Source organism: Onychostoma macrolepis, chromosome 09, assembly GCF_012432095.1.
Source record: "Onychostoma macrolepis isolate SWU-2019 chromosome 09, ASM1243209v1, whole genome shotgun sequence".
Classification (NCBI taxonomy): Eukaryota; Metazoa; Chordata; class Actinopteri; order Cypriniformes; family Cyprinidae; genus Onychostoma; species Onychostoma macrolepis.
The window spans coordinates 21,368,232-21,391,773 of NC_081163.1; the positions used below are offsets into that span (position 1 = coordinate 21,368,232).

The 23,542-nt window shown below is 36.6% G+C and overlaps 1 protein-coding gene and 1 long non-coding RNA gene across 2 annotated transcripts in view; one reads left to right on the forward strand and one right to left on the reverse strand.

The window, feature by feature from the left end:
• Window positions 1–3,468: 3,468 nt before the first annotated feature.
• Window positions 3,469–7,804, forward strand: LOC131546638 (uncharacterized). The gene is made up of 3 exons (XR_009272759.1): window positions 3,469–3,523; window positions 5,470–5,651; window positions 7,664–7,804. It is a non-coding gene; the product is annotated as an uncharacterized LOC131546638 (long non-coding RNA).
• Window positions 6,809–23,542, reverse strand: part of gja8a (gap junction protein alpha 8 paralog a) — a 41,092-nt gene continuing 24,358 nt past the window's right edge. The window contains exons 2-3 of the mRNA XM_058786363.1: window positions 10,179–10,476; window positions 6,809–9,785 (exon numbers count right to left, since the gene is read on the reverse strand). Coding sequence (XP_058642346.1) covers window positions 7,580–9,772 — 2,193 coding nt within the window. The 5' untranslated portion in view covers window positions 9,773–9,785; window positions 10,179–10,476 and the 3' untranslated portion in view covers window positions 6,809–7,579. The remainder of the gene's footprint in view (window positions 9,786–10,178; window positions 10,477–23,542) is intronic.

Below are 23,542 nucleotides of genomic sequence, written 5' to 3' on the forward strand. Positions count from 1 at the left end.
ATGAGGCCTTATACAGGAATATATATATATATATATATACAGTATATATTTATAATTGACAAAGAACACAAATTCATTATACAGTGAAATGCTGATGATCAAAGCTTGTCGCATCATACCCAAAAATACTTGAAGCTGTGAAGGTGCTTCAGCTAGGTAGCCTACTAAGTTACTTATGCAATGTACTTATTTCAGTTTTTTATGTTTTATACATTTTCATAGTTGTGACAGTTCTGTTTTTGCTTTGCCATTATGGTGTATGGAGTGTAGAATTATTTGGGAAAAAAGTAATTTAAGTAAGGGATACTCAACGGCTTCGCCTCCACATTGTGCATTCAAATCGTTATTGACCGGAACGATAAAAATTACGTTTTTTTTTCGTCTGTATTACTATTCAACTGTGGTTACCAATGTTTATAGGAAGCGTATTAACGTGATTAAACGTCAATTTCGAGTACTGAGTATTCAGACAGACCATGGCATAAAGCAGTTTAACATAAGGCTACAACATAACCCCCCTCATTTTTTTGTGTATTTTTTTTTTGGGGGGGGGATACTTTTGTAAGGCACTGTATATAGGCTATATACATATAATGAATTTGTGTTATTTGTCAATGCATTTAAATTATGCAATATACATAAATTATAATAGTATACATTGTTTTTGTTGTAATACAATGTATTTATATTTGTATATAAATACATTGTAGGCTATTATTAAATCAAATTAATTTATTTGACAAAATACAACCATGTGAATAAGCAGATCATTGACTGATTTGTTAATTTATTCATTGTTATTGCTGGTATTGATTAGTGATGTAATAATTTATTAAATATTTCTAAAAGGAAAAAATACATTTATTATTATAATAAATTATATTAACGTGTCAGCTCTTCAGCACGTGATTAATTCTAGCCAATGAGAGCTGGAACTGCTGGAACTCTGCATCATTAATGAGCTGTCATTCCGGCTTCGACTGATACTCACAGTTGCCAAGTTCGCGTATTATACCTGACTTTTTCTTTTTTTTGTAAAGTTGTGGGAAAAAAATCAACTTTACAAAAAAAGGGGGGGGGGGGGCACTTGAGATTCTAGGGGCACAATTTTAAAATTCATATTAACCTACTAGTAATATTCATTCAGTCATTTTTCACCATGTCATGTATCACTGCAATCTCTAGAAGTAATCTATAACAATTTCAACTAAAATGAATGTTTCATCATGTTTCATTTATTTGACAAATCATTTTGTATTGTAGTGTCAGGGGCATCATGTACTCATAATTTTTGAGGGGGCACGAGTGAAGGGGGGGGGGGGGCTCTCATGCTTGTCATGTGACACACAGCAGCCACAATACCACTGTATAACTGATATAGGCTTATGTCCCTACTGAGAAAAAATAAAATAAAATATAACCATCACAGAAAATTGTAATGGTTTCCACTACAAAAATCATTACGAACTTTACAAACCATCAACTTTTAACCATTCAAAAATGGTTTTCTGTAGTGTGTTTTGGGACATATTCCATTAGGATTTATTGGTTTTAACAAGCCACCAATAGAAGGCAATCAATTACCAGCAGAGACCAACAGGGTCCATTACAGTTTCCAGTAAAACCAATACAAGTCCCATTATAATCAGTAAAGCCTTTACTAATTTTGTAATGGTGTCTATTGTTTTTTTGTTTGTTTGTTTGTTTTCAGCAGGGTTTTTTTTTTTTTTTTTTTATTTTTTTTATTCAATATATCCCCAAAATATATTATGAAATATCTTGATTCTCAAATATGTGTAAGTATATGCATTTTGCACCTTTATAGATTAGCTACCATGTGTTAGTTGATCTATAATGGGCGATGGGCAAAGTATAGCCATACTGTAACTATGCATAAAAGTCCATCTTTTTACTTAAGTACCAGATATGGGTGTCATACCATAAAATACTTTTAATACAACTGAATGTGAATTTAATAAAAACATCGTGATTTACTAATTAGTATAACACATTCATTGTACAAAACAGAGCAAAGAACGTTTACATCCTCAAAGAACATTTTCACTTCAGTCCAGCGAGATCAAGCACTCTCAAAAACTGTCATAATAATCTCTAAAGCTGTTTACACTGTTAAATTAATATCTTACTACATTCGTACATCTTCACTTTCTTGTTTCTGATGAGACAATTAGTCAGAGAATTCAGTCAGCCAGCGCACACGGCTGAATGCTTCTGATTGGTCCTTGCATTCATAAGCTCAACAGAATCGTATGTGATTGGTTATAATGCGCAGTGCTTTAAAAGCGCGTCTGTCTCTGGCTCTGTGCCAGCCAGTGAACGCAGATTTGAATTTAGCAGCTGGTGATGTTTTTCTTTTTATATATATAGTTTACAAACTGGCATTTCACCCCAAATTGTTTGCTGTGATATGATTCCAGATTTTTAGGGGGGCCGGGGGCAACTTGTTGACAGGGGGGCACTGGCCCCCCCCAGAACCTCCCCTGCAAGCAACTTGGTTTCTTTATTTATGTTCGCCGTATTCTCCAGTGCACTGATTGACACTCTGTCTGCTCGCAGTTAATAGCCAACCAGTGCAATAATATAAGTGCTGTAGCGTAATTTGCCAAATGTTCCTCCCCCTCATTGGAGAAAAATCATATTCAATAAGAAGGCGCGTGACGCTGTAATCCAAGCGATGACAGAAGTAGACGTAGAGGAGTGGGATGACTTTCTTTTAGCCTAATTTTTATAATGTTTTTGTAATGTATTAATTATCACGGGCTGTAATAAAAAACAAGTAGTCATATCCTAATACTGAGTAAATACATTTGGTTCGAATAGCCTGGTATGGCAAGATGTCTTAAAATGTATTTATTTTTTTAACATTTAAATTTAGACCACATTATTAGATTACCTTTTGACTTCATGACTACACATAAATGACAGCTTAATGATTTTTAAAAATCTTTTTTATAATCTTTTTAATAATATTATATAATATTTTCTTTTTTAATATAATATATATTATAATTTAATATAATATTTAATATATTTTCTATAATATTTATGTCGCATTGTTTTCAAGTGTAATAGGCTATTTCTAAGGCTAGGGACAGAAAAATTGACATTTCCATAGAATGACCCCTATATATTTTAGGCTATAAATATGTGGCTATGTTACAGCTCCCCTTTGAAGCTCTTGTGCTTTTCTCCTTTTCCATCTCTCCAATACTATTCTGCTCACAGGTGATTGGAGATGAGTTTTGTTCCAACTTTTGTTGCAGTTTGCTATTTTTTGTAAAATAGCTTCTGTTTTTGCTTTTCAGATAAAAGAGTGGTTTCAGTTTAATATGTTGCAGGCTCATTTATTGGTAATAAATAATTGATAATAAATAATATTGATGATAATAAATCATCAAAAAAAATAAATAAATAAATTGGGCTTGTTTTTGAAGCTGCGGTTGCTTATTTGTCTCGCGAGAGTTGGCAACTGTGCTGATACTGCCCAGCTCTGCTCAATCAGGTATGATTTTTAATTTTCTTAGTTAATATATATAGCATAATACAACACCTCGGCTACACACCCTTATTAAATCTCGTTTCATAAAGCATTAATGTATGGCTGTAGACATCGGTAAACTCTGCTCTGTCAGGTTAACGTAACTGTTACACGACAACTTCGCAAACAATATACATTCGCCTAAAGATTATTACAGAGATAGCTACAGTCATATTACTGTCATGTTAATGTTACGTAAAATAATAGATTATAATAATATCTTTGTAGGAAGAGTTGCGCGTCTCACACACAAGCTGGCGCGTGCACCGAACCGAGAGAGAGAGAGACGTTAGCGTAGCCTGCTGTATAGGCTACCCATAAAGATGGTCACTGTCAAATGTAATCAGCCATCAATAATTAAACAATTAATTATAAAAATATAGTGAAAGTAAAAATATATTCCAGGAAATAATACTAGTCAAGTCAAGTCACCTTTATTTATATAGCGCTTTTAACAATACAGATTGTGTCAAAGCTAGCTACTTTCCAATATCAGAATAGGAAAATAGTGTCAATAATGTCTCAATTTTCAGTTAAAGGCATTTCATTATTGAATTCAGTGATGTCATCGTCCAGCTCAGTTCAGTTTAAATAGTATCTGTGTAATCATGTTGACGATATCGCTGGAAATTAAGTGTCCCCAACTAAGCAAGCCAGAGGCGACAGCGGCAAGGAACCAAAACTCCATCGGTGACAGAATGGAGAAAAAAACCTTGGGAGAAACCAAATTGCCTATCACAGCTATGCTGATGATACCCAGATTTACCTAGCCTTATCTCCATGACTACAGCCCCATTGACTCCCTCTGCCAATGCATTGATGAAATTAACAGTTGGATGTGCCAGAACTTTCTTCAGTTAAACAAGGAGAAAAACTGAAATCATTGCATTTGGAAACAAAGATGAAGTTCTCAAGGTGAATGCATACCTTGCCTCTAGGGGTCAAACAACTAAAAATCAAGTCAAAAATCTTGGGGTGATTCTGGAGACAGACCTTAGTTTCAGTAGTCATGTTAAAGCAGTAACTAAATCAGCATACTATCATCTCAAAAACATTGCAAGGATTAGATGTTTTGTTTCCAGTCAAGACTTGGAGAAACTTGCTCATGCCTTTATCACCAGCAGGGTGGATTATTGTAATGGTCTCCTCACCGGCCTTCCAAAGAAGACCATTAGACAGCTGCAGCTCATCCAGAACGCTGCTGCCAGGATTCTGACTAGAACCAGAAGATCTGAGCATATCACACCAGTCCTCAGATCCTTACACTGGCTTCCAGTTACATTTAGGATTGATTTTAAAGTAGTTTTACTCGTTTATAAATCACTCAATGGCCTAGGACCTAAATACATTGGAGATATGCTCACTGAATATAAACCAAACAGACCACTCAGATCATTAGGATCGAGTCAGTTAGAAATACCTATTATGCTGCCCGCAGCTTCCAGAAGAGATCAGATGTGCTAAAACATTAGCCATATTTAAATCCAGACTCAAAACTCATCTGTTTATCTGTGCATTTGTTGAATTTTATGTATAATCATTTTCTATTCTTAACTGTTTTAAATGAATTTTAAATCAATTTTGATATAATTTCCTTGTTTTTACAATTTTTTTTTAATTCCTTGTTTTTATTGTTGTGATTATTTTTTTAATGACTATTTCACTTCCTTTTTTGTAAAGCACTTTGAATTACCACTGTGTATGAAATGTGCTATATAAATAAACTTGCCTTGCCTTGCCTTGTAAGCACAAGAATCTGTGCATTTACAAGAAAGTGTGAGATGAAATTCTTTCATGAAACACATTCATTTCATCATCTGGAAAGAGAAACAAAGAAAGCATAGAGGAGGAAAAGTTATTTGCAGTAGAAGGTTATTTTCAGTGACAGTGTATTTTCTTTCCATTTCTAGGTTGACAATCATCATTTGAACTGCATCTTTTGAAAGACTTAATTATCAAATCCTCACCTTGGCATCACCATACCACCAATATGACAGCTCTCAGTCATAGAATAGGAGCATGAATGAGCCACCAAATACCCTTCACAGACAACGGATAACAAAGTGAATCAATATAGCTGCTATAGCTAAGGGTAAGAACACAGGACATTCACTTGCCTGTCGTAAAACTTGACATCCTTGACATTCACACTGGACATCGTTACCTGTAGGCAGAAAAGAAAACATTTAAAGTGTTAAAGACGTGTGACTGATGATTTCAGAGTGGATGTAAATTATTTATTTTTTATCTATGAAGAATATTTATATTATAATAAACACCTTTAAATCAAGGCAGACTCATTATTATCATTCTTACTTTTCTTTGAATGTCTGTGAAGAGCGAAATCTGCACAGAATATAGGCACATGACAAAATTAGTTTGAATGAAAAAATTAAGTGAATTGAAAATAGTCTTTGCCGTGTGTTAGGCTCAGAAGAGAAAGAAAAATGACAATATGTAGCCACTGTACTGGACAGTATCAAAAGCACTTTGATCCATTTATGCAAATATGATGATATGAATAATACACTGGTCTTTTTTGTGACTGCACTTCTGCCATCACACATTTAAATAATTATGTATGTGGGTGTTTTATGTAAATAAATACACCGTGTGGTTTTCATTTTTATGTTGGCCATGGAGGCATGAACAGAACATATCTTGTGAACAGAAACAAAGATGAACAGACACTCTGTAGACACTGTTTTTGTAAATGTATGACTATGGTCCTGTTTGTGTCAAGGTTGCAAAATATGTGTCTGAAGAAGTTGCAAACACCCACAATGTCACACTGATACTAAACAAAAATATTTTGACACATTTCATGCTTTTTCATGTTGGTTTGAAGAAGGGTTGTTTTGAGTCTTCACACATCTGTCCCTGACCTTATACTTTAATTTTCTGTTTGGTTGTTGTTCTTTCAGTGTATGACCACTAGAGGTCATTCATGTGTAATATTTGTCCAAATTCACTACGCAACGTATTTTTATACCTTTTTCACAAATACTATTTTATTACACTTTAAAAAAATGTCAGTTTAATGTTGATGTCAGATATTGTTGTTGTTTATGGGTAGGTGAAAATTTATATGAATACAAACGGCACAATTGGTCATCAGTCAGTGTGGTATCTTTATTTAGGGTCTTCAAAAAAAAAAACAGAGGTATTACACACATCATTAAATTCTTTTTTTTTTTTTTTTTTTTTTAGTGATACAGTCCATATAAATATTAGTCTTGCTACCTGCATTCAAACCCTACCACTTCTCATTTACATTATTCTGTCTTTTTAATTAACTTTGTATCAGAAGTCCAGATGTTACTGAAAAGGAATGTAAATGTTGTAAACAAATTGATTGTAGATTTATAAACAATAACACAATTATTATGGCCCAGGATAATCATAAAACAATAATAGGCAAATGTATAGATTAACATAAATAGTCAAAGCAATAGACAGATAGAAATTCAGAATGAGGTGATTATCTTGCATGGGATTTACAGTATAATAAATTGAATAAATAAAGAAAGGGTCTTTTTGAAAAGCAAGACTAAAAAGGATATTAAAATGATGTTTGAAAGTATGTCCTTAGTAATGTTCACTGTGAGAAATAAGCTACTACTTTTTATAGAAGATTGTTTGTAATTTTTTATTTTCATTATCTATACAAATCATTTATTGCTCTTGTACCTTTGCTTTCTTTTTAGATAAACTTGTGTGTAAAAAAAAAAAAGAAGAATAAAATAAAAAAATCATCTAGAATAGGGGTTTTCAAACTTGTGTCTAGAACTCCTAAGTGGTTACAAAGAAATTCATAATATTTTTTCTCATACAGTATTAATGGGCCTTTATACATGAAGTATAAACATTCAGTAAGGGGGTTTCCTGCAAGGGGATGATCATACTTTGGGCATTTCATGACATTTTGAAAACCCCTGATCAAGAACACATGCTTGTCCAATGATTCACCTGAATAAAATTTGCGGATTTTTCTATGTCAAGTTTCTGCTTGTTGTTCAGTCATATTGTAAGATCATCTGACCTGGCTCTGCTGCTACCTTTGCTGAGACGACTTAATGATCTTGTTTCCTCTGTTTTCTCTAGTTCCAGAGCTACAAGTGAAACATCCATCATCTCCCCTGTGGCCTCCATGGCCTTCATTTCTTCAGAACACTCCTCCTCCTCTGGGCCTCCAGTTTCTACAGAATCCTCTTTTTTCCCTGACCCATCACACTCCCTAGAGACTTGGACCTCCTCTGGATCCTCTATTTTCAAGGATACCTCCTCCTTTCCCAAAGTTTCCACCTGTTCAGTGTCAACAGCAAGTCCTACATCTTTATCTAGAACCTCCTCACCTTTACTGACTGCAGTATCAAAAGGTGTAACTTCATTTAGATTTTCTAAAGCTTCATTCTTACCTGTTTGTAATACATCTTCTAAAGCACAACTTCTTCCTGCATCCACTAGACCCTCTATAGATTCACCCTTTCCTCTATCTACTACTTCCTCTGAAGCTTTGCCCACTTCTGAGTCTACTACATCCCGTTGAACTCCATCCCCTTCCATATCTTCTACACCCCCCTTAGCTTTGCTCTTTCCCATATCCACTTCATCCCCAATGGGCTCTATGTCAGATAAATTTGACCCTGCTACATCCCCTAAAGCCTCAGAGTCTTGCTCCCCCTCAGATATTTTAGACACGTCCAGATCTCCAGTAATCTTACCATCATCTAAAGTTTTCACCTTTTCCAAAATGTCCTCATTTACAAAAGGCTCAATTTCACAAAGTCCCCTCTCTTCATCAGACACCTCAACTGCTGTCGCTTCCTCAACCACATCAGGTAAACTCCCTTCTTCCCTCAACTCCTGGACCTTAAAGGTGTTATGCTCTTTTTCCCCAATTTCCTGTAAGGTTTCCTTCTCTTCTTCAGCTCCTGAAAGTTTTTCTTCTTGTGTTTGCTCAGCATCTATTAAACTCTCCTTCATTGACTTTTCCTCAGTCACCTCTCTACAGGCCAGTTCTCCTAGATCTATATCCAAACTCTCTTCAAGTGATATTAAATATGTTTCCTCCACACTTTCCCCTTCTGAACGCTCCTCCAGTACTTCTGGTAAAGCTGTCGGAGTCTTTATACTGTCTACCTCATCTCCTTCCTGAAGTGGTTCTTCTGGTGGAAGCTCTGGTAGTGTCTCTGTGACCTGAATGAAGGAGGATTGAGTCTCATCGCATATGATTGTCTCTACAGGTGGCGCTGTTGGCATAACCGCCTCCTGACTCCTTTTCTGCTCCTTCTCCAGCTGAGGTGAGAAGAACTGGCCCTCTTCCATACCGACCTCAGCTAGTGGATATATGTGCGCCACCTCGTCTTTCTTCTCCTCTTCAAGGCGCCTGTAACCCTTGGCTTTTTGGACAGGGGTGGTCAGAAGAAATGGTAAGCTCCTCTCAGGTGGTCCAAGAGGCTCCAACTGCGCTGGAGCTGGTCGGTGGAATACAAATCGGATCTTCTTCAAGGCGAGGTGGCTGATCTCCACAAAATTAAGGAACAGTGAAACACAAGCAACTGCAAGCATAAAAATGATAAAGATGGTCTTTTCGGTGGGTCGGGAGACGTAGCAGTCCACCGTGTTGGGGCACGGCCAACGACTGCACTTGTACAGTGGCAGGATGCGGAAGCCATAGAGGAAGTACTGTCCAACTACGAAGCCTACTTCAAAAAGAGCTTTGAAGATGATATGGCATATGTAGGTGAAAAGCAGAGTGCCTTCGAGTCTGAACTTTTTGCTACCTTTTGAGCCGGCTTCCTTGGTGGTGCGAACACTTCCCTGATCTGGATGTGAAAGACGCTCCTCGCCCATTTCCTGTTGGTGACTAACCTCGGCTTCTTCACGCTCCTTTCGCTTTTCCTCCATGTGGATGTAATGGACAGCATGGCCGACGTATACAAGTGAAGGTGTGGATACAAAAATGATTTGTAACACCCATAGACGGATATGTGAGATTGGAAAGGCCTCGTCGTAACACACATTCTCGCAACCTGGCTGCTGAGTGTTACATACGTAATCAGACTGCTCATCTCCCCAGACAAACTCTGCTGCCGTGCCCAGAATTAAAATGCGGAAAATGAACAGAACTGTGAGCCAAACACGGCCAATCACAGTGGAGTGTTCATTTACTTCCTCCAAAATATTACCCAAGAAGCTCCAGTCTCCCATGGTTGTGTATTAGCTGTGTACAAGAAAGACAAATGGAAATTAGGAAGAAACAAGATGATCCAAGAGTATTTTACTTACTAAATAAACGTGATATATCATATACCCTTATGGTTGTGTTTTTTTTATACACAATAACTTTATTATGAAATCTCTAAGATATTAAGAAAAATATTTTCCAAATGAACCTTCTCATTAATCAGTAAACTTCTTGATAAACAAAACTAGACTGAACTGACCATTTACAAACAGCACCAGGAAACAACTGTAAGACTCAGATATGCCATTGCCAAAAACATATCACCAACAGACTCACATTCAACAATTTAAGCCATCTTAGACAAAACTGGACAAAAAAAAACTATTGCATTAAAAGGAAAGCCAAAGTGAACTGAGCCTAAATGATCACCTTTGCACAGTGGCGAGTCCAGTGCAGTCCAGTTCAGTCCGTTGCTCCTGGGGCCTGTGGGGTGAATTGAACTCCTGTCCCCCAGTCGCCCAGACTCAGTCCTCGTCCTTGTCGCACCACTGAGCAGATGTGAGCGAATGGGCTATGATGGCTGCTTTTCATGCCTGCTGTAGAGTCTAAGCTGCTAACCAGATGCCCTTTATGCACCAGACCACGAGTGTTGATGCAGAAGACAATAGGATCAACAGACCCGCAGCCAGAGGGGCCAGAGGGACAGGACACCATCCACAGGCCCGAACTAAAAGTACACATTTAAAAAAAGTGAAATAAAATTGGGGCATGAGGTCCACAGCAATGGCCTACTTGATCATGACATGCTGTAAGGATACATAAGATGATGAAAACCAATTTGTGATTGTGAAACATACTGTTCTTTTGATAACATAAATACATATAGAATAAATTTTTATATTATATATTGATTTCATCATTTAAATATTAAAATAGATACATTCCACAAAGTTTGACAACCAGAATATATCCAAGAATGGTTTTTATTGTATCAAAGAAATGTAGCATTAGTGAGCATAAGACACTTCTTACAAGTGTACAGTAGGCCTATATATATTTCATATAGTGAAATGAATGTTGACCCAAACAGTATAAAATAGGTACTGTTTTAAGATTCATTTGTTGTACATCAGTGGGAATTGGGAAACTGTGACATAGACTTCATGACATGGCTTCTCATATTAGGTGGAGCATATTTGGTATTTCAGTGTTTTCATTTCACTGTAGTGGGATACACACAGTAAATTATCCACCCACAAATCTTCAACAAAATGTTGTTGGTGTATTGGAGCCAAAGGACCTTACAACAACAGAGATATTTCACAAGGGAGACAACCTTAGGAAATGGTGATAATAAAGCATTTGGGCAAAAACACACATGCAGGAAAGCTGGGTGTTGGAGGTATAAGGTTTAATGGTTTTGTGATAAGGGGGCAACAGTGCAGTGGCATATTTATGATATCGGCCAGGAAGCTCAAACACACATACACACATGGATAAACTTCAACAATACCCTGTTAAAAAATTTCCTGCGCAGCTGAATCATTGGCCGACACATTCTTGTCAGTGTTGGTTCACACCAAGATTTTGAACATAACACAAAACCCAATAGTTAAAAGACAGAAAATGTGTCTCAGAGACCCCTAAATCACTGTTTTCCATGCTGTAGCAGTCCTAAGAGAGCACATGCAACAGTTGGCAAAACCCTATCAGATTCAGGAATGGTTTATTTAAAGTTTGGGATTGTTTAGCACTTATCTAAACTGTTGAATTATTGTTGTCAGGGGAAACAGTTTGTGCTACGATTTCCGAAGGGAAAACAATATGACTGACAGTCAATGGGCAATGTTTTATGCCACATAGACGGAGAGTTTATTCCAAGTTACACAATTCATTTCCCCATTCTGCACAGTATCTCTCATAAACATTTGACTGGTTGCTGTGTACATTAGGACTAAACATCAAGATAAAGAGAAGAGCATAATTAACTAACCGCTTAATAGAAGACTGAATCTGTGTCACTTATGTTGTGTGTGTGTGCGAAAGGCTATATAAAAATAAATCTTTTAAATGTGTCATCATTTAATGAGATTATGATGCCAAATGTGTCATCAAAATTGTAACTTTTCTAACAAGTTTTGTTCTATGTTACCCTCTCACTATTAAACATAATCTGCTGTTGATTATAGTATGTTGCATGTCAAAAAAGTGTCTTCAGTTAAAACGAAATATATTTTCTGTTTAATTCATTATTTCATGTCAGCACAGGAAAGAAAACTGTACCTTAAAAATTAATTAGGTTTTTAATGAGAAAGTATTAGCAAACACAACATGAGCAGTATTACACATTAACTAACAGACCCCCAGATGCCCTAAAATAAGGGTATGTTTCTCTCATAAAGATGTGCATATAGAGGAAAAATAAACTAGAATTATATCAATACAATATTAATAATGTAATTTACGTTAGGAAGAAAATAATATTCTAATTTTACATACATTAACCCATCTTTTTAATTCATTAAAAACAAAAAGTCTTAATGTCAAACTGGAAAAGACTGATGCTACATAATATTTCATTGACTTCATGGTATACCCTGCATTTCGGACCCTGGTAATTGTGCCCTAGAGGGGTTTGTGTGTTGATATAGTGGACACTGGCAGGATAAGCCACATGAATAGTGATAGGATGACACAGAAAGACATGATGTCATTCTAGAGCATTGAGCCTATGGAGCATGTGCAGTCAGGCCTGAGCTCACATTGTGCCAATGCAGCAGACACTCATGAAGCTAAAACACAACTATCAAATGCTAATCGGCTCACAATACATTTCCTGCTCTCCCTTAAAATACCAATTTATGCTTAGATGTAATGCAATTTGATGTATTTACTTTTCTAAAATAAATAAATAAACAGTTATAAACTCTTCAGAAAGTCATAAAAGTCTTTGCAGTCTGGCACCATTTGTTTGCAAATGACACTTTGTTGGATGTTTTATTGAATGTATTTAATTACATTAATACATCTTTGACAAGCGAGACTTGAGTGCCAAATGCTTTTTTGGGGCACTGTAAAGTTGAATTATGCATTCGAAACCAATGCATTTTAGATACAGTACAGTACCTAATAACACACACACAATCCAGCCTAGAGAGAAAAATGAGTATGCTTGAAGATTACTAAATGAAGTCTGAAAATTATATTTCCCTAACAACATTCATGTGTCATACAGAGATACAACCATTTGAATTTAAGTCAAAGCAATTTTTTTACTCCGTCTAACATGACAAATCTCCTACAGCTCAATGAATGCAGACTTCAGCAGCTCTTCATTGCTAAAGAGGATGTGGGTGCTAAGGAAGGATGATTTAAATAGAATTATCATTTAAAAAGACACTGGAGGATGAAGTCACAATGAAATAGTAAAGATTTTGTTTAAAACTCTCCACAGAAATGAAAGGCTTCAAATAGCCATGGTCATATTTGTTATGCTTCTGGACATTAAGGAAAAAGGGCACCTATCATACATATTTTTTTAAACCTTTAAACTTAAAGTTTTGAAACATAATGGGCGTTCATTCCTATGAACTCTCAGCCCTGTTCACACCTCCAGCACATCTCTTCATTTCTCCTCATTATTCCTGATCTGAGCCTCACTTCCTCTGGGAATTATATTTTCGACCCTTTCCACTGATTGTTTAATTAATTTATCTGAATACACAAAGCATTCTCTTCACTTCCCTCCATGTACACACAAACTGTTCTCAGCAATCACAGTTTATACACACTGAGTTTTTCACTCACCCAAGCGGACATCAGTCCGAGCCAACCTAAACTCCTGATTAGTGTGTGCGTTCACATGATTACGTGTGGTGTGTTTATGGGTGTATGGAGCAGGTAACTGCACTGAGGTCATTGTGCTAGTCGACCGGTTGTGGTCATAAAGAACACCTCGATGGGTGTGACGGCCGGCGGTGCCCAGTCGCAATTGTGTATGCGACAGGAACAAATGTTGATTTTGGACGGAGGTGAAAGACCTGGCCTTCTCTGTTCTTCCTCTAGGCAGATTTGACACACCCTCACCTCTGCTGACCTGCTGATATGCCGGACTCTCGGACCAATGTGCTTAACTGACCCTACTGATATGAAACGTGCAACAACAATATGCATTAGACATTTTGTATGACTTAAAAAGGCACCAGCACTACATTACTGTGATCTATGCCATCAAACCACTTTTAAGGCACTGTAAGCAGTACATAATGCTTCAAGGGCATAAATGTCATCTAACAGTAGGGGGGGACAATAAACATAATATTTCTCAAGAGCAATTTTTGAAGGGGACACAAATAATACAGCCAAAATTTTACTTGTAAGGATAGATATGTGTACACAGCATGGAGACCGTGTTTAAATAGCTTGGTTCATAGGTTCACCATGCGGTCATATTATAATTATTAAATTATTTTGCGTCCTCCACATAGTATTTTAGGTTTTGTCTGGGACTAAGGACGTCTCTTATTTAGATATTCAAGCGCAGCAAGCCCACTGATTTGCCACTTAACATCATATTGAGCAAAACCCAACACATCGGTAGATCTGCAATATTAGCTTAATATCAGTTCACACACAGGCTTATCGCTGTGTAAAGGCTGGAATACAATACACGATTTTTGCCCTGATTTTCCGCTGATTTACAGTCTGGAGAAGTTGACGCTTGTTGCTGAAAGTCAGAGCCAGTCTGCAAATTAGAGTTGACAGATTCCCAGATTGCGTAGTGTATGTTGGTCATTTTAGCTTCAGACTTTCCTTACACCCAGTCGGAGGATATCAAACATAAATATTTTCAGCCGATTTTAGAACACATATTGTTTTCATTTGTCAAGTGTCTCCTAGCAACAATATGCAGGTTTATGAGTGAGTTTATTGTGATCGGAATGACTTCAAAGTCTGCCAGTGTGTCATCCTCAGTTGTGTAGTGTATGATGGCCAGTTTTCCTCTGTCACTATTTACAAAGTCGGTAAGTGTATAATGCCCAGTGTTTAAAAAATCTGTTCAGATTTTAAAGGGGTCATCGGATGCCCATTTTCCACAAGTTGATATAATTCTTTAGGGTCTTAATGAAAAGTCTATAACATACTTTGGTTAAAATGGTAGTGTAAAAAACACCTTTTTTACCATGTCAAAATCAGCTCTGTTTTCAGCAAGCATTTTTTAGTCCATGTTGCTTTAAATGCTAATGAGCTCTGCTGACCCCTCCCCTCTCTTCCATGGGGTGATGAGCAGTACGGTTTACTTTAGCCGCAAAACTGGCTAACTAGCACGTTATTAGGAAAGGCAATTTGCATTCATAAAAAACTTCTGTAGACGAAACTGGATCACGAATGATTTGCACGAACACAGATGCATTTAGGCAGATCGAGATCAGCGCATTCCCTTCAAAACTAAAGTAACGTTAATCCTCTGCGTCTTCAGCGGCTCAGATGTTGGGAGTAAATGAAGACTGCTATGTTCATTATTACATCCAACAACAAAACACCTCAATTGCTTAACCGGAATTGGAACCCCTGCACCGGAGTACCCTGCAGGGCAGGTCTAAGGTAAGACGGCCTTGTCAATCAACTATCATGGGAGCGGCCTGTAGAGAACTACGTAATTCTGACAGGAATCTCAGCCCCGTTTACACTAGTGCGTTTTTGCTTTAAAACGGCGTTTTAGAATGAAAACGATCCCTGTTTACACTGGCGTTTCAGAAACGATCTCTGTTTACACTACACAACCGAGAACGCGACCATTCATGCAGGTACAACCATAGATATGTATAGGTAGATTCCCTATTATTTAGATGGCGGATACGTCTGCGTGCTTGGAGCGGTCGAATGGGGAATCTACCTATACCTATGGGTACAATAATGAGCATGATGTTATTGTGTACACGTTCGTCAAGGATACGCAGAGCGTATGTGGGCAGCCACGCCATCTTTTTCAAAAGTCTCTGTTTTGGTTTGTTTACACTGAAACACAACCCCGGAGTTTTCAAACTAAAACGGGGTCTGCAGTGTTTTCAAAAGTCTCCGTTTTCAACCTCGAAAACGCCGGAGTAGTGTAAACGATAGGTGTAACCGTAGCAAAAATTATGCGTTTTAAAACAAAAATGCACTAGTGTAAACAGGGCCTCAGAACAGCTTGACTTGAGAAAGATTTTAAAATAGGGATTTACAAAAAAAACACTGGGTGGATTTTTATCATTATAGGATGGATGTGTACACACACTTCCAACACACATTTATGTTCAAACGACTTGTAAATTGAATTTTGCATCCGATGACCCCTTTAAAAGTTGTGTAGAGTATTCCAGGCTTTAGTTGTAGTGGGTGACTTACTATCCAACAAGCTAACCTTATAATCACTCATAGAAAAATCCAACTCAAAACATTTCTAAACTTAAAATGCTTTTTTTTTTTTGCGTTTTGTACAATTATTTTAAGTATAAAACCCTATAGACAACCCTCAACCCTCCCTGCAATTTACGGCCTTGTATTGAAGGAAAAATGTTTCTGTTGTTTAATGAAAACTTCTGAAACATTTGTGTATTTGACAAATATTTCATCTGGGGGTATTCATGCGACTCTTTTTACTCAGGCATGAGCCCCAGTGAAATACTACTGTGCCCCAGTATTTTATCACCAGTGTTGGGCACGTTACTTTAAAAAAGTAATTAGTTATAGTTACTAGTTACTTCTCACAAATAGTAACTAAGTTAGTAACTGAGTTACATCATTATAAAAGTAATTAATTACCAGGGAAAGTAACTATTGCGTTACTTTTTAAAAAAATTTCAAATGTCAAATAACTTTGGATGCCCCCAATATTAAATAGCCTATGTTAAATTAATGAAATGGACGCTAAAAATAATAAATTATTATTATAAAACATTGTACATTAATCTACACTATTTATCTACTGACACTTAGTATCAGTCAGTCAAGCATTATAATATAATATTATGATAATTTAATATTATATGATGATAGAACTTTAGTAATTAGAATAACCAAGTATGAATGCATATTTGTCATCAATATAAAACGCACTAAGGATTAATGAGCTTCTGGGTTCATGAATATTAATCATGTTGTCCGCGTTCGCTTGAATTGATTTGCTGAAGTCAAAACAGGGACGATAATAGGTGAGCGCCAGCCAATGAGATTTGCGCATTAGTTCCGCCCACTACCAGAGAACCCAGCAGTTCTTAAAAGCTGAAGAATTCCAAAGGAACTATTTTAACAGGAAAATACAACAAAGAATATCGTTTACATGTAGCGCGTCAATTCTGCATGTTATGAAAGACTCTCTTGCTCTGTATCTTTCTTTGCGTGCGTGTATGTGAGAGAAAGCGACGGCGAGTTTATGGTATGTCAAATACAGCTACACTGCGCATCCATTCAGATGAACTGAAAAATTTAATTCTAATAATATAATACAGTAACGCCACATTTTATTGTCAGTAACGGTAACGGCGTTGTAACGGGGGAAACAGTAATTCGTTTGATTACTCGTTACTGAAAAAAATAACGCCGTTAGTAACGCCGTTTATTTATAACGCCGTTATTCCCATCACTGTTTATCACTGATGAATCCTAAATAAACCCAATATTTCAGCAATCATTTCATATGTTTTCTATCAGCTGTTAAAGGGTTAAAAATTAAATGAAAAACATTCAAATAAATGTCCAAGTTTTGTTTTCTAAAATGGATTGTAGGTAAATATCGACCTCATCAGACAAGCATTTTATTTTCTGTCTTATAAATTATGTGAGAAAACAAATCAGTGCACGAGTCAACTGATCAAATGAACAGTTCTGTACGTCCTACGCCATCCGCCAGAACGGCTTGCATGTATGACAGTCAGCAGAAGTGAGAAAAAAGTGTTTATAACATTTTAAATATTTATATTTTTCTTACAAAAACACATCAGTTTGCTACAGGAGGCCTTTATTCACCGACCAGAGCCGTGTGAGGCACGTTTTATTACAGATGCGCACGCTTTATTTGACTACTTTTGGACTGTTGAACAAAAACACCCGCCTACTCCCAATATAATGCTTGGAAGAGCCAGAATACTTTTTAATATAACTACGATTGGATTTGTCTGAAAGAAGAAAGTCATATACACCTAGGATGCTTTGAGGGTGAGTAAAACATGGGCTAATTTTCATTTTTGGGTGAACTAACCCTTTAATTTGAAAAAAAAATAGACCTTTGCAAAAAGGTCTGAAATTTTGTGTAGTTCAGTTTGATTCATTTGAACAGTTGACTCATGCACTAATTTGTTTTCTCACATACTTTCTAAGACAGAAAATAAAATGCGTGTCTGATGAGGTCAATATTTACCTACAATCCATTTTAAAAAGCAAAACTTGGAAATTTATTCTAATGTTTTTCAGCAGATCTTTGTCTGTGGCTTGTCTATGACTCTGTGCTGCAGGTAAAGACAATTTATATGTATATGAACAGAATTTTAAAAAACGTGGACACTTTTATTATGGGTACTGATAAAAATCTAGAAACGGCCCTGATTGCATCTAACCCAGTTCACCTATGATAAAATAAGCAAACGTGTGAGCATCACTACAGGAAGCAGAAAATGTCCGACTTGATGACTTCCCTTTTCAACTCCTCCCTGACTGCAAGTGAACGTTCTCGGTGATCGGTTAAACCCAGCTAAAGTCAAGCACACCTATTCACAAACACTCTCACGTACTTCAGAATCTCTCCAGAAGTAGTAGGTCATTTGGGACCTTTTCACTTACTCTTTTATGAGTATTAAGAATTTGGACATTCTCATTTCACACAGTCCTACTGTTCTTCCACTGAAATATAGTATGAGAGTATATGATTTCAAATGCAGCCACTGTCTTCATAAGTGAGTTAGTGAATCATTCACTCAACCACCAAAAAACATTAGCCTCGTTAAAAAGCACCATTAGCCCCGGTAAAGAACTATTCACACATCTTTTTCAAATTACCAGTAAATTCTATGAAATCATTAACCAGAAATGATCTCTAAAACATGGAGGGGTATACGTGGTCAGCGTTTTTGTTGATATTTTCAGTTTGTGTCATGCAGCTGCTTTTGACCCAGAGATATTGTATCAGACAACTTCAAAATGAACTAAACAGCATAGAGTAAATGCGTCCTCTGCATCTGAATGTTATGATTGGCCCAGAGCCCGTTAAATTGGCTCAGAGTAGATGTCTTACATCAGTGCATTCTGAACATGCTCATTCTGGTAATCTCGTTCTGCATTTACACAGAAGAGGTCACTGGTAATTTACTGATAATGTTAAGACTTCTCATACGACTTCAATTGACTTCAAAAGACTTCAATTGCCGGAACAAATTTACAGGTATTTTTTAAAAGGTCCTGTGCACACATGGTCCAGTAATTTACTAGTCAAATCTGTATGTGTGAAAGGAGCTATTGATTCATTCAAGAGTGAAGCACCACTACTGTCTGCTGTTTGGAGAAGGGGACTGTCGATTTGACTTCCTTTGGAATTTTCTTTCTTTTTTTTTTTGCAAAGTAAAAACAGACAAAATAAATGGCAATATTGTGTTTAAAAATGTAAGTTGCTCAATACTGTCTTAACTTCTATTTTAACTGTTGATTAAAAGCAATATTACACTAACAATTGTGCTGTTGGTGTTGTTCACAGCTTGCTGATATGCGGAACAACAGCATTCTGTAATATTGTAATAAAATACAAAACATAAAATAAGAGCAAAAAAAAAATAAAAAATGTAAACAAGCTTTCCATCCCTGATTATTTCATTACTAGAGTAATGTACTAGAGACAAATACCAGAACGATGTGAGAAACCTCCATTGGGAAAACAGACTCCACGCATGAGAAAGAATGAAAGGCAGGGAACCAGAGCTGCGGCAGGCATACGTACAAGCAGATACAAGCTTCCCTTTCCTCAAATTGAAATTCGAAACTTCTAATGAACAAGTGATTTCCTATGGAAGTTAGTGACACAAAGGGTTCAAAAGCACGAACTGCCGAAAAGTGTGGGAGCCAACTATTTAAATCAGTGCTTCAGCATTCTGTTGTTTGAGTCATTCACATTGCATTAATATCGCTAAATTAATATTGGTCAGTTAAAATGAGTCAGTTTTCAAATCAAGGCAAGAGAAACCATTCTCTGAAAGTTCTCTTGAGAAAGTTATGACTCACAACACCAAGTATTTACTCCTATTGTTTTAGTGAATATGGTTTGGTAAACCAATCATTAACGAGACACATAATAGCCATTAAAATATTTTTCCTTATTAAGTTATGGTATTTAGTCTTTCCAGTCACGAGTTTAACCCTATTAAAACTGCTAGTTTAACCAATAAATTTAATTTTCATATTAATTTTGTTTTACCAAAATAACTGAGAAACAATAAAAGTATTGTTTTATTTATTTTTTAATAATATATCTGAATGTCTTTTGAATTATTTATTGTTAGAGATTATATGTGTGTAAGAACCTTGAAAGTACTTGGTGGGTCTTACGGCTCTCATATTTTTGTTAATTTAGTCTGATATTCTGAAAACTTCAGATTCAATTTGTATGGTTTCTGTGGTGCTACAGAAGTAAAAAATTTTTACAGGCATAATAAATAATATATTTCTTAATGCAAATATATTATATATTAAATAATATAAATAAATTGATAATTGATAATACAAATGATAATATTTAATTGTAATGAGGCGACTGAGAGAGACGTGCGGATCCAAGTGCAAAACTTTATTCAAAGACATAGTCAAGACAGGCAGGGGTCAAACACCAGCAAACAGACATGGCACAGGCAAGACAAAGAGTAATCCAGAGACAGGCGTGGGTCAGTCGACGGCAAATGTAATCCAGAGGGCGAGGCAAACGGGAAATCCAACAGACAGGCTATAGTCCAGACGAGGGGTAATCTGTATCCAAACTGGGCGCGACGACAGGGGTAACCCAGAACAAGCGAAATCCAGAGTAGGCAGGGAAACACAGATTCGAGATACACAGGCTAGGATCTAAACACGGGAAATTAGGCAAAGAACAAGACTAAATACGACTGGTAACTAAGACTGGAGAAACTAGACTGGCTCCATAATGTAGCTATCACTAGAAGAGCGATAAACACTAAACAATACTCAGCGATTTGAGAAGGATCTGAGTGGGTGTTATATAGTGTGTGTAACTGGCTACAGGTGAGTGTGTGATTGGTGAAATGCAGCATGGGAAATGTAGTCCGTGGTGACGTGGACGTCTATGTAGTGTGAGAGTCAATATAATCAAAAGGTGAGCAGATGTAAGACCACGGGCAGGATTCGTGACATTAATATTTTAATAAAAAAGATTTTGGGCAAATCGAATGATTATCTTTTACCCAAATTAAGACACTTTATCAGTCAGTCCGTGACATATCACCCTGCTTATTATCGAGGTGCACTTATATATCTGTGTTGACTGCTGTTCAGTGGAAAAAAGGAAACAGTGGTCACCAAGTACAATAAGAGCCACTTGTAGTCGGTCAAGAAATCTGGTTCACATGTGTAAATGTTCTGTAGCCCTGTTATGTACAAACTACTATAAACACGCAAGCATATAAACTGGCAAAATGTATTTGTAAAGGTCAAAGGAGGAAATGATTGATTGTTCTCTTCAACCTGACAGGAAGCAGACGCTGGACATCCTGTAAGCGCAGCACTGGTCACTCTAGGGAGCCAATGCAGAGATTCTGTTAAAACAATGGATGAAGCAAAAGATGAGGGGACAAAATGTAGAGAAGGGGAGTGAATGAGGAACAGAATAAACAGGAGAAAGTAGTGAATGGCATCAATAATGGAGTTGGGGTCTGTGGGAAAACTGTGGACCTGTCAGTCACTATAGAGACACTGACTGCATAAGATCATAAAAAGCTGTAGAAAGTTTTACATTTGTGGTTTAAGTGGCTTTTAGTGGGGGTTTAGTGGTATTGTTCACCCAAAAATGAAATTTCTGTCAACTTATTCACCTTCCACTTCTTACAAACCCGAGTTTCTTTCTTCTGAGCACAAAAGATACTCTAAAGAATGTGGGTAAATATGATGCAAGTCAATGCACATAAGCTTCTGGCATCGTATTTTCTCATAGCAATGACAAACTTTTTCTGTCATATTTCTAATAACAGTCTATCACAACTAATTATATTATATTATGATAAAGTATATATAGGCCTACATAAACATAATTTAAACATAACTTAAACGTAACTTAATCATAACATTTAAGCACATTAAAACACAACGTGATGATTTATTCCAGAAGCTTTGGTGTGAAGGTGGATCACATCAATCTTGCTTTGTGCCGATGTGTGAGACTTTCTCAAGATTTCATTTTGTGCTCAACTTTCTCACACTTTCATTCACTGTGCTGGACTGGAAGTTGCAGTGTGACCACTGAGACCAGTGTGGAAGCGATTGTGAATGGAGTCATTATTGCTTTTTTGAACAAACCCCAAATACTAAACATGAGTTTTAGTAACAGTGATGTTTGTCTTAGCAAGCACCATTAATAAAGAGAATATAAAGAACGGATGGAGAAGGGTCAAAGGAGTAGTAGAGGATATACAAGGAAAAGAGGCTGATTGCCATTTAGATGCTCAGCTTCAAAATATGATTTCATCCCACCATTGGACCACTGCAGAAAACAATGTTATCAGAGGATGTGACAAACTAATGCCATGAAAAACACTCTCCATCTTTCTCTCAATTTCCCACACACTCTCTCTCTCTCTCCACTTCTTGTCTTATTTTCTCACTCTTCCTTTCTGTTCTTGCTCTGTCATTCTGTCTCTGTCTTTCATAAAATGTCTTTATAGTTGTTGCAACTTTAAATGGTTTTGCTTAAGTTTTACAGAAATAAAATACAAACAGAAATTTAAAAAAGGTAAAACCTTTATTGGACTATAAATGAAAGTTTATCATCAGGATAAACTAGACTGCAGGGTCTGTTCATTTGACATTTACACTTGTGCATTTGGCAGATGCTTTTATGCAAAGTGACTTACAGTGCATTCAGGGTATATATTGTGTCTGTCTGTTTGCTCCTTAGGCATCGAACCCGTGACCTTGGCATTGTTTGTGCCATTCTTGAATAGTTGTAGAGTACTCTCTGATTAAATTAGCTGAACTGACAATGAAATTAGCCAAAGTCTACACAGACACACATTTTTTAGACATGTCTGGGGTCGCTGTCTCAGGGTGGCTCCTTTCCTGTGTTTGTCTGAATGGTCGTGTCTGTCCACAGAAATCCATGTTTCAGCTCCAGTGCAGAAAAACAGAGCATCTACACGTCCAACTTCCTCCTTTCTCTTAGAATAACGTCTGTCAGTCTCCTCCTTTCTTGGGCCGGTTTTGAAAGTGTTGATTGCGGTGTTTCTGTTGGGGTGGAATGTGCTTTTAAAAGTACTTTGTACATCTATGCTTGCTTTGCCTTAGCTATATGTTTCAGCATATCATATAATCAGCATATTCAGAATAAAGGGTGATGAAAAAAATCTGAATAGGTATAGAAGATCTGAGATATGCTTTGGAAATTGTTCTCTAATTATGTGATCCATGATTGTTTTGATTTGGAAATAGTGTAAATCTATGTAATTTCACAGCAGTTGTACAATTTTCAGTTATGAGACAAATAATATGCATGTTTAAGTTGTTTTGTTGTTGATTTTGGCTGTTCCTCTCTCTTCACACACATACTGTAA